Below are 19150 nucleotides of genomic sequence, written 5' to 3'. Positions count from 1 at the left end.
ATATATAATTATCACTTCTGAAATTTCCTAAAATAAGAAAAAAAAATCATACTGGCTCTTTTTTACTTCAAAGAAAATTACTGACATAATTTTTTTGTTCATTTTAATTCAGCCTTGCTATGACTTTAAAAGTTTTTAAAAACAACAAGAAAGGGAAAATATTTTAAGCTAATAATCTGAATCAAAGGAATTCAGGTAGAGCACAGACAGCCTATCTCATATCTTAAATCCATAAGGTGGACAACTTACTATGGTTGGAAAAGTTAGGAAGGTCCTCACTAAAGAGGGAGAATTTTATTTGAACAATTTGTTCTGCAAAGGACATAAGAGGAAAGCCTATCTTTTTCCACTGCTGGAAACTGCTAAAGTTTATCAGTGTTCAATAGAATTTAAATTTGGAAAAGAATCCCAAGAGTTGATTCAGGGAATGTCTGGGAAACAATCGGAGCAGGAAGGTCCCTGAGCAAGGGCAATCATTTTTGTTCTGGAAACCAGCATCTTCTTAGATAAGAAAAGAGGAATCAGTAGATTCAACTGGATGCACAACTTTGACACAGTAAAATACAGGAGCTGGCTAAGAGCAACTGAAGAGAGATAGTAATAAAAGGCAGAAAGCTTCCCTCACTAACACCTGCCATTAAGCTTTATTGGCACTGAAGAAACTAACGCCAAACATTCATTGAAAACACAAAAGCCTAGTTTCTCTCAAAAGTAGAATTAGCCTGCAAGTCCCATCAAGTGGACAAGCTAATAGAAAACTAAGCAATAAAAGGCAGTTGAAGAGCCAGGAAGAGAACCTTTGAAGGTCAGCTACCAAAGTGCCCTCCTTATTTATTGTGCCCTCCAAGAAAGCCCACTTAGAAAGTGAGAGGTTTCCAAGCACACCACGGGTTCTAAAGGACCCAGCAGGAATGCCAGCTCAACTCTATCTTCTGAACTTGAGCTCTCATCTAGTCAAGATAGTAGTTAGGTAAGAATGATTCCCAAATAGGAGGCTTAAAATGCCCCACCCACTCCATGGTCTCCACAATGCCTCAAGTAAATAAATGTAAATAAATAATTGGGAATGTGGACATGGAGATAAAACCAGGTAATTTCCATTTCAAACAGAAAATACTGTTGAGAATCCTAATTCTCTGCAAACCTCCCAGTGCCCATACTGTTACTTCCTGTACGTCTCTGTAGTGAATGAAATTAAAATCCTAGACATAAAGAAAAGAGCAGGCCCTCTGGGAGGAAAAACTGACAAAGGAAAATGGCGAAAAACTATCAAAGGTTATATTTATGGTCTGGAAAAGATAAGAAGGGTATATAGATAGATGACCTGTGATAGGATAGGTTTATAAATTTAATTTACAGCAAGCTCCCAATGTCCTTGTGCAAGAATATTCCAGGTTAGAGAAAAAAGGAAGAAAGTTAGTTTGGTATATGTGGCTATGTGTTGATGAAATTTGCATAAGGAAAACATTCCCATAATTTCTAAGACACATAACATTAAAGTGTCCTATTGTAAGCAATACAGAAGTAATTTTTCAATATCTAAAGATTTTCCACTTCCTTTATGTATTTGGGCTTTTGACCATAATAAAAATTATAATATGACTTCAGCTCTGAAATACTTTCCTTTATTCTCTCTTTTTGTATTTATCTCAGAGCTGACAAAGGAAGGATAATGATGATAGGAGGGATAAGATAAGGTGATACATAAGATAAGGTAATAATCAAGGGAAAGCAAGAAGAGGGAATATTGAATGGATCACATATGAGTAGTATAATGTTCCCACGGAGGTAGGGAACTTAGTTTAGAAATAGCATGCCTGAAGAATGTACATTCATCAAATATTAATTGAGTACCAATTAAGCATAAGCCACTAGACTAGAAAATTGAACATGATATATTTTTACAAGCCTTTATATATGCTTACCTCCCAAGGTATGAAAACTTCTACATTGCTCTTAACAGGCAATTCAATACATGATTGTTAAAACAAAGTTGTAATGAAGAAAGAGGGCTTATATAGAGATATTTCCCTACCTATTAATCTAACTTTCCAAAACTTCTAGCAGAAGTCATGGATCATTTAAGTCCATTTAGTTTTCCTCCTAAATTTGAATCTACTCTCTCCCCTCTACAATACATGACTGCTTTCTCAAATGAAATTGTGGCCTATAAAGATCATTCAGGCAGACATAGTTTGAGTCTCAAGTTTTGCTTCAAAAACCATAAACAGGTTTGAATATCTTAGGAACTCAACATAGTACATTAACACCAAACAAATTTTACTAGTTGCCCTAGAGTTCACATTGGAAGCACCCTGAAATAGTGAATCAATTCAGGAAATTTCCTGGGCTATGTAGAACACACCAGTCAAGCTATCTAACTGAGTCTCTCCAGTGTGATAATAAGTATTTACCTCTCATTGGTCTTAATGCTAGCACCTTCCTTCCTATCACCCCCTAAATGTGTGCATTTTTCCCCAAATTTCTATCCCCAGGCCTCAATTCTTAATTTACCCTTATTCTCTCATTATTTAAGCCACTCTTATAGCTGAACCTACTTACTCTATGTTCTTCCTTCCAAATTTAAGATTTCTGCTAATGGTATCATAAAGCTCAGTTCATCAGTCATGTTAACTAAAAATTTCAAAACTTTTCTCTCTTCCTTGATTCTCACAACTCATCTTTTTTATCCTTCATTTTCATCTTCAATTGCTGCCACCCTAATTCGAGGGCTTTTCAGCTTATACCAAGACTATTAGGTTAGCCTCCTCCCGGTCTTTACCTTTAGTCCTTTCCTTTCTTCGGTTCCTCTCACATAATGCCCTCATATTAATCATCCTAAAATATAATTTACTGTATTTTGAATAAGCTCAAAAAATGATTCTCTATTGCAGACAGAACAAAAGCTTCACCCAGGATAGTTGAAAAGTACTCAGGGAATATTTGGAAAACCTGAATTTTCCTGGCAAAACCTCTACAACTTTTTTTTTTTTAAGATTTTATTTATTTATTTGACAGAGAGAGAGAGAGATAGCAAGAGAGGGAACACAAGCAGGGGGAGTAGGAAAGGGAGAAGCAGGCTTCCCGCTGAGCCGGGAGCCCGATGCGGGGCTCGATCAGAGGACCCTAGGATCATGACCTGAGCCGAAAGGCAGACGCTTACCCGACTGAGCAACCCAGGCGCCGCAAACCTCATACAACTTTTAAACTATGGCATATCCTTTACCTCTCTGGGTACCAAGTTCCCTATCTAGTTAAATAAGTAGGTTGGATCAAATAAGCATTTTTCAACTTTTTTAAATTTTTGGATTGTTTTGGATTCTGACACTGGCAATATACAAAAGAGATAGAAGGAGAGAGACTGAGAGAGACAGAGATGCTTATTCAAGAGTCTAACCAAGAGGGGCGCCTGGGTGGCTCAGTCGTTGTCTGCCTTCGGCTCAGGTCATGATCCCAGGTTCCTGGGATCGAGCCCCGCATCGGGCTCCCTGCTCAGCAGGAGGCCTGCTTCTCCCTCTCCCACTGCCCCCTGCTTGTGTTCCCTCTCTCGCTCTCTCTCTGTCAAATAAATAAATAAAATCTTTAAAAAAAAAAAGTCTAACCAAGAACCCTTAAGAAAGAGTTCTTGAGCCCTGAGGGCGTAAAGGAAGACAGGTGCAGAAAAAGTCGTGGTAAGGCTGTTGCAACATGATAAAGACTTGAACTGAAGCATCTGCAATGGGATTAGAGAGGATAAGACATGCATAAGAAATGTTTAGGCATTGGAATTGACGAGTTTAGATGACTAGTCAGAGAGAAAGGAGAACAATCATGGGGATAAAGAGAAGATTCATTTATAGCATGGGTAATGACTTAAATGGAGATTTGTTCCATTTAATTAGAAAGAGAAAACAGAAAGAAATGGGAAAGGAGAACCAAGCTACTTCAGTTAAAACAGAAGAGACCAAGAACCCCTCTGGTAGGGTGTTCTCACCCCTAGACCAAGAGTCCAGGAAACTCAACATGAAACCAATGAAAAGGATAATTTCATAGTGTTCTTACAGTTTCAAAATTCTACTAACTATTGGCTAAGCATTAATCCTGTGTTTGATTTTTCTACTCTGTAGTAAACAGCTTTGCTCACTATTCCCTAAATACACCTTATATTTTTCCATTGTCAGCCCGTTTCTCTGATATACCTTCCCACACACACCTCTTCTCATCCAAATCCTAGTTATCATTCAAAGTCAGTGCACATTCAGTGTTTAAAGTCACACAGTATAACAGTTACCGTCTACATTATACTCCTAGCAACTAGCTCATAATATACAGCTCATACACCTCTCCACATTACGAACCCCTAGTGAGAGAAATATTTATGTCTCTGCCTCTCACATAACCTCAAAGTAACTTGCATATATAAATGGCTTCTCAAGAAAGAGCTAATAAATGATAGAATGATTCTAAGTTATGTCTACCAAAATCACTTCTCAGTGATAATTCTGCATAGAATCACATTTATTAGTAAGTTGTACCCCTTTCTTCTTTAAAAATCTAGATATTTTAACATAATGTATCACACATTTTTAAAGTTAAGTTTGACTTTGATAAGAAAAATCATAAAACCACATTTAAAAAATCTATACCTTTTCTTTGAAGAGATTCCACGAATTTCCTTCTAGAGAGTTCAAAGATTCAAAAGTTAGCACCTGAGCTTTGAGAACTGATGGCATCTACTGTGGCTGGCTACAAATAATTCCTTGTATTATAACAGTAGTTGTTTGTGGTTTTAAACCCAAGAAACAGGGGAAAGTATCAAGTCAAATATATGTGTGTGGGGGGGGGCTTAACATTCAAAATAAATGCAATCAAATTTATAAAAATTTCATGAGGTCTGAAAACAGATAATGCATTCTTATTTGTACAAAACAGTGTGTCACATCATTTATAGCACGTCCATTATTTCTTGGCTAAGTAACTATTATTTAAATTTCTAATATACAGGGCGCCTGGGTGGCTCAGATGGTTAAACGTCTGCCTTCGGCTCAGGTCATGATCCCAGGGTCCTGGGATCGAGTCCCGCATCGGGCTCCCTGCTCAGCGGGGTGCCTGCTTCTTCCTCTGCCTCTCTCTCTCTCTGTCTCTCATGAATAAATAAATAAAATCAAATCTTTAAATAAATAAATAAATAAATAAATAAATAAATAAATAAATTTCTAATATACATTCAAAGATACAATACCTAAATGTGTGAGGCACTTACTTATTTTAAAGAGATATGGACTATGGACTCCTAATCTCACTACCAATGCCCACAAAATCCAAGACACACAAGAATAATTGAAAACTAGATTGGGGTAAATGAAACATGAGTTTTGCCAGTATTTTTAATTTCTTTCCCTCATATCAAAGGGGAAAGAAATAAAAACAAGACTTTCATGAAGTTGTCTAAGTTGTCCAAAATAGAGCTATGATTTTTTTTGGCCCTTTTGTTGTTGTTGTTGTTTAAAGATTTTAAGTAATCTCTATACCCAACGTGGGGCTCAAACTTACAACCCTGAGATCAAGAGTCACATGCTCTACTCTCTGAGCCAGCCAGGAGCCCCCAAATAGAGTAATTTTAAATCAAGTTTTATAATATATGAAAAGTAAACACAGTGGCTATAGAAATATAACACCACAAATATAAGGTATTTAGATATATTTCACTTTTCCTTTTATAAACCCCCAAAATAACTTATTTCATATGACTTTTAAATTTATGAATTTCCTATCTCTTAGCAGTACATTAGAAATACATATTATTTTTGAAAGAGTATCATATTTCTGTCGGGTTTTGTCTTTATGTTAGGACTCTGTTGGCAACATCATCACAGGCAGTGGAACATCAGCATCAAAAATGGTAAAGAATAAAGATCTTCCCATATCCATCTTTTCACGTTCACCAGAAATTAGATTTTAATAAAAATGAATACACCAGTGTGAAAAACGGGGCTTAAGATGAAGTTCCTTTAAACCATATACTTTGAAAAAATATATTATTTTCCACAATGAAACAAATCATCATTGTTCTGCGTATCTCTTTTCCACATTAGCTTCTTCATTTATTTAAGGATTTTGTAATATCTACATAACTCTATAAATTATGCTGTAAAAGACTTTTAAGTAGAATCCTTCCACAATGCTTTATAGTTTCTTTGATTGTCTCCCTTCATTCATGTTTTCTGTCAAATGACTGACATAACTTATTGCCCTATAGGAAATCCCAGAATCAAAAGAAATAGGAAACATAGCGGATACTGTTATCAGCAGGACTTCGAAGGCACCCAGAAGCAATCCTAGGCGCAGTGACAAGCGGGACACCACAGGTAAAGTGGTGGATGTTCTTCTTCAAATTAACAATTAGACAAAAACAAAAAAGAAACAAACAACTTACCTTATGCTAGAAAGAATATAAGTTAGTTTATAAGGTTTATATGGGGCAAAAGAAATTAAACTGGATCCTATAAGAAATGAAAACAGTGGTAGAAACTCTACAGCAGATAAGGTGGAAAGTGAGCCTTTTTACATCCCTACCTACTGGGGTGAAGAAAAGACTATAAATTACTGATAAATATTAATACACACCTACAACAGTTTTTACCACCTTTAATGGATTTTAAATGTAACTCTATTTGTTCCTAGCCTATTAAGACTCTAGTTTACATGAACTGGTAAGGAGAACTACGTCCTAATGTAATACATTCATTTGAGCATTTACTAATTATGGCTACTATATGACAAAATCTAAACACACATCAGAAGTTACGTGTACTTGCCATCTCTCTCCATATTCTTACATATATATGTATGTATACATATATATAAATAAATTCTGATTGATCTAGCAATATAAGACTATAATATGTCTCTCCATGTATTTTACTACTTGATATTTCAAATTTCTTGGGAAAAAGTCTCTTTTGCTAGATGGTAGCCCATGAGAATGGGGATAATATCTATTTTGTTCATGGCTAGATTCCCTGGTGCCGTGCCTCCTGAGATATAAAGCCTTTGCTACCTGCTTTGATTCATTTGTTATGTCTTTACAGATTACTGTCTTATCTAAATTTGTTTTGAAATACAAAATGAATAAAGGTAGTATTAAATGACCTTCCTGGAACTACATATCCAGATATATTAAAATAAGAAGTAACAAATACTTATTAGATAATATTTTATTTAACCATTCATTTATATAAACACCAAACATAATTTGAACATCTCATGTCCAGTACCATGCCAGGCACACGGATGAAAAAGACAAATAAGACAACGCCTATTCCCTGAGGAAGCTCAGAAATCATTACAGAAAACATCCCATTATAAAAATCTAATGTACAGGAATAAAAGGGAGGTACACAGAGGATGTTAACACAGCAAAGAGTGTACTTAACTCTCTGCAATAGTTTCTTTTTTTACTTTTTATAAAAAAATTTTTTTTAATTGAAGTATAGTTGACATATAATATTATACTAGTTACAGGTGTGCAAAATAGTGATTTGATATTTACATACATTACAAAATGCTTACCACAATAAGTGTATAGTTACCATCTGTCACCAGATAAACTTACTACAATATTATTGACTCTATTCACTATACTATACTTTCTACAGAAGTATTTTCCTAAATAATATGGATTATCTGCAGAAATAATTTTCATAAGGTATGAATAAAAACATTATTCTCCTATTATTTTATTTACATAATATCACATGTTGTATAGCATTTTTAAAAAGTAGTGCATCACTATAAACCTGTAACATAATCCTTTCTAGATGTTATAATCATTCTCTTAGGCAAGAATACAAAATCAGCCACATGTTATCAATAATTATGACTAAAGCCTATCACTTTATCTGAACATTTGAAAAATTTAAAACATCTCCAGTCTCCCAAACTTACAAACCACTGCATTGTTAACATTTATCGAACATCTATTATTTGATAGACCCCAGGGAAGAATAAATCTAATTCTCTGCTCTCAAAGAGCTCATTGTAATAATGTGATTTCATTACTACCACACTAAAGCAATAATATATTTTGGCTCTATCATTGCTTTAGGACAATTAAGCAATCTTCATTCATACCAGAGAACTAAGATTATAATCACTGTATACATTTCTCATTAAGTTTAGTAGTATATATATTGATACTTCTCTTAGGAAATGAATGAAATTAGAAATAAATTGTTAAATAAAACAACTCTATGTTAATCTGAAGCAGAAAAAAAATCTAGTAAATGTTAATTAACTCCACATAAAAGCATTGCCTGTGATTTCAGGGTAAAATAAAAACATACCAATAGGGAGAAAATAAAAGCTAGTTCAATAAACTTTCCAAGTTAGTAGATATTATTTTTAATCACATAAGATGATGTTTTACTTTTTAATGATAATACTGTACTATCTAATAATAATTTTACAGCTCAGATGAACCTATTTCTCACTCAGGATAAAAATAACTGGTCCAAGTTAGATATCTCCCAGCCATGAGGCAAAATAATTGTTCTATAGTAAAATCTCTATATAAGATAAATTCCTAATTATTAAAATTTCCTCCAACATTTCTGATCTTATTCTCCACTCCCCTCTAGAAAATGAACAGGTAGACATATTTTACAGTATCTGTCATAGCAGAAAAGAATCAAACAGATTTGTTTGGAGATCATCCCTTTATTTGCTGCCACCAAGTCTCAGAGATGAACATAGCAATACCCATAAACACATTAGAAACTACTGTATATTTCTTTTCTCAAGTTAATTATCTTAACTATATTTTAAAATCTTGCTTTTTTAAAATTAAAAAATACAAATATAGAAAAAATATAAATTATGGAATTTTATGAAATATTATAAAGCAAACACATGGTTATTATAAAGTAACCATCACCATGGTCAGGCAAAAAGAATTTTGCCAACTATCTCAAAAGCCCTTTCCATGGGCCCTATCCCAATCATAACCTCTTCCCACTTCCCATACGTAATCATTATCCTAACTTAAATAATAATCATTTCCTTGTGTTTTTTATACCTTTGTCACCCAAAAGTGCATCTGTATACACTATTAACTGTTGATTTCCAAATGTATCATGAGTTTACATATAGCATTGTGTATAGATGCTAAATATTTAAGTTAATATGTTTTAAAATATAAATGCAAGGAGATCAAGGTTTTATTCATCTTAAATGTTTTCTCTCTCTCTCTCTCTCTTTTTTTTTTTTTTGCTTTTTCTCACAATAAGTATGAACAGGGTGATTGTTTGAAGGAAAGGATATTAACTTTTGAAGGAAAGGATATCTATAACTATTTAGCAAATAAAATAATAAGATGACAAAAATCCATAATCTAAAGAAGCAATATCAGAAAACAAACAAACAAAAAATTTTTACCCCAAGAGCTAAAAATGTTTCTGGGATAACAATTACAAAAAAAAAAAAAAAAGATTTTATTAGAAAGGATAAAATGGGGGCGCCTGGGTGGCTCAGTCAGTTAAGCATCTGCCTTGGGCTCAGGTCATGATCTTGGGGTCCTGGGATTGAGTCCCACATTGGGGCTCCCTGCTCAGCCAGGAGTCTGCTTCTCCCTCTCCCTCTGCCCCTTCCCACAGCTTATGCTCGCACTTGCACACTTGCTTTCTCTCAAATAAAATCTTTTAAAAAATAAAAAATAAAAAGTATACAATGGCTAAAAGTTACATCTATTCAGTTTATAGATCTCCCCTTAATAGGAACACATACAAAAAACAAATGTCTTTCATAAGAGATGCTAAATGCCTATAGCATATAAAAACACAGGACCACCTCAAATATAAATTTTATTTTACTAATTTATTTTCTATTTTCAGAAGAGACATTGTAATTCACTGAAAGGTAAGTTTTAATCTCTTTTAAAGTAAATTTCCTGAATATAAAATTAATATTAACTAAAGATATTTGGAAAATACAGGAATATATAGAGATAAAAATCATAGTCATGCATAATTCCAACATCAAAAGGTAATCACTGTTAACATTTTAGACTATTTTTTAATTAAAAAGATTATTCATTATTTATGTCATTATGCCTCTATCATTTCTTCAAAAAAAAGTAGTCTACATTTCATTATCCATTGAATCTTATAAATAAACAAAGACTATAAAATAACAAGACTACTTTTTTAAACATGTGAGAATTTTACATGCAAATAAGTATTTTTTTATTCTAAAGACGAAGCTATTGAAGAAAATATTTTTCAGAATGCTCCCTTCAGAGTTACCTTAAAATTCAGTAGGTATAAATATTAATTACTATTATAGAAATGGTTCCATAATGAACTCTAATAAAGAAATATAACATTCTAGAATTTTACCACAATCTTATTGTTTATTCCTATTTCCCATTTTCTTCCCTGAGTCTTTCAAACTTCTATATCTACACATCAAACATGAATTATGTTGATCATTTTCAGAAACTGTCACTATTAAGAAGTCAGGACATCCTACTCATGAAAATTATCATTAAAGTATGCTACCAAAAAAATGTATTTCTAAAAATCCAATTACAACATGAAATTATGTAAGTAAAATCCTTTCACAAACCTCCATTTAAAAGAAAAATTTGGAGACGTGTATACCACTGAAAATATACTGGCTTAAAGGTATAATAAAAATGCCACCTAAAAATAAATTCTTAAAACTAATACTTAAGATAAAGTTATAAAACATCTCATAAAGCATGTGCTAATATTCATAATGGATTATAAAACCCAAATAGTTAATTTTTTCTAAACTACATTTTCCTAGGACCAAATTACATGATAAGGGTTATTCTTCCTTGAAAATCTAATTTCACTCATACCTCTAGCGAATGCTCATTTAAAAAAAAAAAAACCTGAAATATTTAAGTGGGTTTCTAAAGCTAATAAGTGTGACTATTCTCTGAAATATTTAAAATGTCTTATGAATGCAACATGTACATGACAACGAAGATGATGAGGCTCTGACAATGACGATGATTTATCTAATGGTTCTAAAAGATCTAAATTAGTTCAGTATTCCCTATAAGATCTCCATGGTGAACAGTAGTGTGCATCTTTCTGTACAATGGAATTATGAAGAAGTATTTATATAATTCATTTCTTAAAATGTAGATTCACAAATATTATGGTCCTTTGGAGTAGAACACTGGCACTGTGTAATGCCATCTAGTTGTCAAAATTAGTGAGTATTTAAAAAACGTTTCCCAAGACAAGCAGGCCAAATCTAGGCGAGTCTTTTTGGTGTAGGAGGTAGATGAGACGGAATATCCCATTCTAGCCAGATTCCTTATAATCTTCATGGTTGGGTCTCTGCTCTACTTTCTGCCATCACCCAAGGGTAAAAATGGAAAACAAGATTGTCCAGATAAATACTGTATCCTGGGTATTTATCTGCTTTATCTGCCTTTTCTCTACTTTTTCTTTACATGCAGAAGCATCCCTTTCACTCACATTATCCCTAAGAGCTATTATTGTTTACTGCATAGCAAGCTTTATGAATGAAATCAATATCAGATGAGGCAAGCATGAGCAGTCACTTTAATCAGCTTAGTCCAAGGTTAAAGTACTACACAGTCTCTCCAGATGCCCAAGACTTTTACTTCTCTTCTGTCTGCACAATTTTCCTTGTGCTACTTTTGGGGCTGTAATTGTCCTGGCTATTTCTCCTCTTCAGTCTAAGGCTGAAGTATGTCGTTTGGAAGAACAAGGTCTTTTTTCCCTTTTGAGCCCTGGTTCTGATTTTTAAGACTATTCACACAGAATGATCGCCCCCTGTCTACCAACTAAACAAGTAACTCTCTGGTTAAGTTTTAGGTAGTTACTATCAGATAACCTCAGGTTCCAGCCCCATTTCCACTTCCTCCAAACTAAGGACACTGGATTTCCTTCCTCCCAAACTCAAGCTGTCCTTCCTTTATGGTCAATTCTGCATTTCCCAGCCCCTTCACAATACCATCTTATTCTTAAATGCAATTTTTCCCTTAAAAAAATCTTGGTTTCTTTCCCTCCTTTTTTCTACAATTCTACTTCCTCATACCATCAACTCTCTAAAATGACATTTGCAGTTCTTCTAACAAAATGTTCAGTATACATCTCCTAGCCATGGACAGTCCACTGTCCTTCCTTAAGAATTAAAAACATTTTTAAAAAGTTTTTAATGCAATTTTCATTTTTGCCCAGAATCTTTTACTCTCTTGTGTTCCCTTTAATTCACAATAAATTTTATTTGTAGAAATGAATCAGTGTAATAGATATTTAGCTTTATGATATATAATCAAAGGGTACAAAAAAGAAAAATATAATATCATGATATATTTTTTCAATCTTATGTGCAAAAGAAGAACTTATCATTTACAGAATTCTTATGACTCCTTTTGTGGAATGAGGAATTATTATTTAATTTTTATAAATCTGAAATTTCACAAATCAGGCATGCCTATAGATAAAAAAAGATACTTTTAATAACTTGGCATTAGGACTAGCCTCTTATCCTAAGCTTTCAACAAGACTTAACACTCATTTGTATTTCACTTTTAAAGTTATAACCCTAATTTCTCAAGAAAAAAAGAACAACCAACTTCTTAAAACCAAAGGAAAAGAATAGATGGTCCAATGCATTTTTCAAGAGCAGTGGTTAAAAAGAAAACTGATAATATAACTGAGTAAAATTATACATTAACTCACATAATCATGGAAGGCTTTTGCTTCACTTGAATGTTCACATGTTTCCCGTCTTTCTGGAGCTGCACAGTAGAGATCCCAAAATACACTAAAAAAGTAATTATGGTAACATTAAGAAAATCATATAACACCAAATGAGAGATCACAATTCCAAAAATAGAAGACATGTATTATTTTTTATACAAAATGTGTTTTCTTCTTCAGGACAAATATTTCTTTGGAAGATTTAAATTCAGGCAAGGTTCCTCCTGCAATAATAGTGTATAATCTAGCTCTTTCAGATTTTTTATAAAAGGATAAAATAATTTTTAAAAATTTAACCTGTCATTCTTAATTGTCTATTTATATCACTTAAACACATGACTGAAATAATTATGCTTTTCACAACTCTCCCATGATGACAAAAACAGTAAATAATATCCTAATTTAATCATTAAAGAATAAAGTGGTTCATTATTTTTTTCAAGATAAGCATCTTGAAAGCGTCTGCCTTCGGCTCAGGTCATGATCCCAGGGTCCTGGGATCGAGTCCTGTGTCGGGCTCCCCGCTCAGTGGGGAGTCTGCTTCTCCCTCTGCCTCTGCCTGCCGCTCTGCCTACTTGTGCTCTCTCTCTCTCTCTCTGTCAAATAAATAAAATCTTAAAAAAAAAAAAAGTATATGTTCTTAAAATATCCTTTTGTTTGCCCTTGCAAATTACCAAAATAGGTTAGTAACTTTGAAAATTCAAAAAGTCCGTTCTCTCTCTTTTTTCCCTTCTGTTAAAGAACAATGGGGATAAGCAAGGTAGAACTGGTTGGGAAAAAATAATTACACTGCTTACAAAACTTATGTCTCTGATCATCCTTCCATCTCTAAAATTAACAATGAGCATAAGCAAATGATTCAAAAATCAGGAATGCAAATGTCTAGAAATATTGGCAACAAACAAAGGCAATTACACTGATGGACAGAAATCTTTTTTTATTATATATTTTTCATTCTACAAAAATTGGAAAGTAGACTAAATCAAGTAGTTAAGAGTACAGGTTCTGGAATAAGATATATCTCAGACAAAGCCAGCCCTGCCAATTAATTACTAGCTCAAGTTGCTTAAACAGATTAGAAACACAATCCTCCTCTCTATAAAATGGGGTTGTTGAGAAAATTAAATTATACAACATAAACAGAGCATCTGACATAGAGTAAGCATACTATCAATAATATAATCAACACTATGATTAGCTTGCATAAAAGCTTAATATGCATACATATTGTTAGGGCAGTTCATTGTACCAAGGGCACAGGTAACAATGGTACAATAAAAATTTGGTAAATTAAACCTGGCCTCTTTGGTTTGACCCTTAAAGACTCAGTCTGAATCTCTCTCTCCCCAGCTAGGAGAAAACATTCTGTAGGCCTTATAACACAACTAGTTCCATGAAATAAGATTACCTTCAAAGGTGAAAAATATGAATGAATGAATATTGGCATTTAATTTCCTTTTAAGTTTCTGTAATAAGCAAGGAAAATAAGGAAGACACTAAAGAAAAATAACTTGAGTAAACTTCAATTCTTTTAGGAGAAGGAAATCAATTAAAAGCTGTACTTGGCCTTCCTATATCCCTTTTTGAACTTAAGAATTATAGATATACAAAGATACAGCAAAAGTTTTCCACCTGCATCAAGTGTGTTAAGAGTTATAGTATATTGTAATTATTCTATTTTCATGTTCTTAAGGAACTTCAAAGCTCTAAAACCAAAATTTTATAATGGTAGTCTTTAAATTGTATTGAGTTTAATCATAGAATATTATGTTCAGTATTATAACAAACACCTTTTATCTCTTCTTATTCACTAATTTCCTAACAAATGTTATAAGATCCTTCTTAAAAATTATTACATTATTACTTTTAAAATATTGTCTGACAAAGAGAAAACTATTAATTTATTATTAGAATGTATCCTAAAAGTTATTAAATAACTATAAATAAATGATTATTTATACATATATAACTAAATTAAGCATTTATCCTGGAATAGTAACATTGTTCTATTTCTATTTTTTGGTTTCCCTTTATGGATTTAATTAGAGGTCAAAAGTTTACAAGATCAAGATGAGGGATAATAAAACAATCTACTAAAATGGGATAACTTTATATATGGTATATTTCTGACAATTCTACATTACCTACATATGATCTCCTTGAATAAAGATAAAGAAACATATACCCTTTGAAGACATTTCCCAAAGGAAGAAATACACAATTTTACAATAATAGTTACAGGCATTAATACTCCACTCTCAAAACTCAGAAGATAAACAAGGAAACGCAGATTAAACAACACAATAAACGAACTAGATTTAAGAGATATATGCAGAACACTCCGCCCAGCAACAAGTATACACTTCTTCTCAAGTGTAATTGAGGCATTTTCCAGGAAAGGCCATAAGTTAGAGCATACATTAAGTCTCAGTAGATTTGAAAAGATGGGTATCATACAAAATATCTTCTCTGACCACAATGGGATGAAGTTAGAGATGAATAACAGAAGGAAAACTAAAAAATTCACAAATTTGTGAAATTAACACAAACTCCCAATGGATCAAAAAAGAATCACAAGGGAAATTTAAAAGTACTTAGAGATGACATGAAAACACAACATACGAAAACCTATGGGACAAAGCAAAAGCAATACTAGGGGGAAATTTAAAGCTATAAATATATTTAAAAAACAAGATAGATCTTCATCAACAACCTAATTTTAAAACTTAAGGAACTAGGAAAGAACAAATTAAACCCAAAACTAGTAGAAGGAGATAATAAAGATTAGAACAGAGATCAATGAAATAGAGAACAGGAAAACAACAGATAAAATTAATAAAACCAAAAGCTGGTTCTTCAGAAAGATCAATAAACTTGACAAGCCTTTAGAGCTAGATGAACTAAAAAGAGAGAGAGAGAAACAGAGAGAGAGAGAAGACTCAAATTACTAAAGACTTCACCAAAAAAATGTTAGAACTAAACAAATGGATTCAGTAAAGTTGCTGGATATAAAATCAATATACAAAAATCAGTTGTGTTTCTATAAACTAATAACGAATTATCAAAAAGAGAAATTAAGAAAACAATTCTATTTACAATTGCATCAAAAAGAATAAAATACTTAGGAATAGATTTAACCATATGATTGACCAATTCCATTTCTGGGTTTATACCCAAAAGAATTAAAAATCTCAGAGATATTCATATACCCAGGTTCATAGCAGCCTTATTCACTACAGTTAAAACATGGAAGTAATCCCAGCATCCACTGATGGATAAGACAATGTAGTATATAAATGCAATGGAATATTATTCAGCCTTTAAAAGGAAGGAAATTCTAACATATCCTACAACATGGATGAACTATGAGGACATATGCGAAGTGAAATAAGGTAGTCCCTAAAAGACAAATACTATATGATTCTACTTATACAAGGTACTTAGAGTTGCCAAAAATCATAAAGAAAGAAAACAGAATGGTGGTTGATAGGGGCTGGAAGGGCAGGGAATAGGGAGTTATTATTTAATGAATATAGAGTTTCAGTTTTACAGGATAAAAAGAGTTATAGAGATGGATGGTGTAATGGTTGCACAACATTATGAATGTATTTAATAACACTGAAATATACACATAAAAGTAGTTAAGATGGTGAATTTTGTTTTGTGCATTTTGTCACAATTTGAAAAAACTGAGAAAAAAAAACAACACAAAAAAAACTTGCCCCTGGCGAGCCCTGTTCTAGGTACCATTTTATTAATTCTTTTCTGTGTATTCATAATCTCTCTTCCATCACTTCAAAGACCACAGAGCTAAGGTGGCCACCAGAAAGCCAGGAGATACTAATAATAAAGAATACTCATCACAAATATAAGGCAAAATTTCAATTTAAAAAACCCTACTCATTAGGAGAGTTTCATAATTAACTCAAAAAAATCTGAAATATATTATGAAATTCAAACTATAAAAATTTAAAAAATTAATTAAAAATTTATTTTTAGTACTATGATATTCATGTTAAACACATTTCACCTATTTTATAAGTATTTGTATGTTTTTACCTAAGATGTGATCACAGATGGGAAAGATATTTCAAATGTTTATCTCTTCTAGAAAATCCAACCCATGTTTTGCACTAGTTATTTGACTCATACAATATATTGGGACTGCTACAATACCATCCTAATATTTGAAAAAAATTAGTTATATCATAACAACAACAACAACAACAAAGCTGCACTGTGACCAAAACATGAGTTCACATTCTGCAATTAATCCATGCTTGGCTTTGTGGGGCAGCAGACAAATCACTTAGCTAATTTAGAAAATAACAAGGTTAAAGACCTCTATAAACCCTTGGTAAATTAAAATTTTAAACTATGATTTTCTTCTACTAATATTTCAAGTATATATTAATGCATAATCTATGCAATATGCTACGTCATATCCTGCCTAAGAGAAAAAATATATATATAATCCATGGCATGTATGTGACTGTGAATCCAAAACTAATGATGAGTTGAATTCAAAATTTCAACTCTATTTCCTAAAGCACCTAAATACAACTTTATGTATAAGTTACATCTCATATATTATTAAGACTTTACAAATACTCTGGACAAATGCTTTTGGCTGATATTATGATGACATGACATTTATCATATGAAAATGTGGACCTATGTCTTTGAGGAGAAATTAGGCTTTTTAATTCAGTAGGTAAGAGTCATAGCAATACTTGATTTGCTCTTAGCTGGAGGAATTTCATTTGATTTCTTTAGTAAGCATTTTTGATGACCCACTGAACTTGTTCCTTGATTCCCCTGAGGGCCAAGGGCAGAAAATTCTGGAATTCCACAGATAACAGATTTCCTCTCTCTACAACCAGAAATGCTAGTGGCTAAGGAGCTTCTCATTTGCTCTCACCTCTACATCTATTAAGCCTGATATCAAAGTATTATCCTTGAAATGTGGTGGATTCATCATCATGAGTAATGGTTTAGATTTACATAGTCTCTTTGTTCCTAAGCAGAAACAAGTGAAAAATATGTATTTTACAAATGAAATAGTTAGAGGAGCACCTGAATGACTCAGTCAGTTAAGCTACCGCCTCTTGATTTTGGCTCAGGTCCTGATTTCAGGGTCTTGAGATCAAGTCCGACTAGGGGCTCCACGCTCAGTTCAGAGTTTGCTTGTCCCTCTCCCTCTGCTCCTCCCCCCACTTGCTCTTTCTCTCTCTCAAATAAATAAATAAAATAAAATAAAAACAAATGAAGTAGTTAGAGACTAAACACAGGAATCAAGGGGCGCCTGGGTGGCTCAGTTGGTTGAGCGACTGCCTTCGGCTCAGGTCATGATCCTGGAGTCCAGGGATCAAGTCCCGCATGGGGTTCCCTGCTCAGCAGGGAGTCTGCTTCTCCCTCTGACCCTCTCCCCTCTCATGCTCTCTCTCTCTCTCTCAAATAAATACATAAAATCTTTTTAAAAATCAATAAATAAACCAATAAATCAATAAATAAATCAATAAACACAGGAATCAAAACCTGCAAAGTATTAAAATCTTTGTTCTTGTACCATTTGTTATTATTATTAAAATTTTCCCCACATAAATCAAAGGAAAACACAAGATTTCCAAGTTGAGGATTCTCATCCAAACACTGTTTTTCTTCTATTCTGATGATGTGAGTGAAAATGACTTCACTGGCTATCAATATCTTTAGGGAATAAGGAAAGCAAAATAGTTGTCAGAAAAGTCTACAAGGGTGAATAAACATTCCAGAGGTGTCTAGAAGATGCGATGCAAATATAATTATATAACCTTAAACCACCGGCCACATTTGGGACTACCTGAAAATAAAAATTAAAAAAAAGAGAAAAGAAGAAAAAAACACAGGAGACAAGCCACGTTACTATAATTTCAAATCGTTAATAGCTAAGGAAGTTATTTCTCTTTGGCCCAAAAAAATATTTTCAATGAATCTTAGATACTCATAATCTATACTGAAGAAAACTATTCTTAACACTAAGGAGGGTTTTATGTAAAATGTACATGTACCTGCTCATCACCTTAAAAATTTCAAATGTGTGCACTTGTCTTATTCCTTAACATTATTTATAATTTATAAAATGTAAGAATTATATTTTGTCCCACTATCATAAAATTCTCATAATACTTTTGGATTCATGATAAATTCATATTTTAAAGTATCATTAAAATAGCTTATGTGCTAAATTCAAGCATCATATACTAAGCATCATGCATTCAGCATTTAATTCTCCTATTATTATGCCTGTTTGATCGAGGAGGGAGCTGAAGCTTAAAGAGGTTAAATAATTTGCCTAGGGGACACAATTGGTTAGTGGCAGAGCTGGGCTTGAACTTTTTATTCTTACATTATTTTACCTCTAT

At 32.9% G+C, this 19150-nt stretch overlaps 1 protein-coding gene across 4 annotated transcripts in view; it reads right to left on the bottom strand.

The window, feature by feature from the left end:
* SSBP2 (single stranded DNA binding protein 2) overlaps window positions 1–19150 on the bottom strand; it is a 286517-nt gene that overhangs the window by 172014 nt on the left and 95353 nt on the right. For all 4 annotated transcript variants that reach the window (XM_032404079.1, XM_032404081.1, XM_032404080.1 and 1 more), the window contains exon 4: window positions 12726–12810. In XM_032404079.1, coding sequence (XP_032259970.1) covers window positions 12726–12810 — 85 coding nt within the window. The remainder of the gene's footprint in view (window positions 1–12725; window positions 12811–19150) is intronic.

Source organism: Phoca vitulina, unplaced genomic scaffold, assembly GCF_004348235.1.
Source record: "Phoca vitulina isolate PV1807 unplaced genomic scaffold, GSC_HSeal_1.0 scaffold6, whole genome shotgun sequence".
In the NCBI taxonomy this organism is placed as follows: Eukaryota; Metazoa; Chordata; class Mammalia; order Carnivora; family Phocidae; genus Phoca; species Phoca vitulina.
This window is presented reverse-complemented; position numbering and strand designations above follow the sequence as displayed.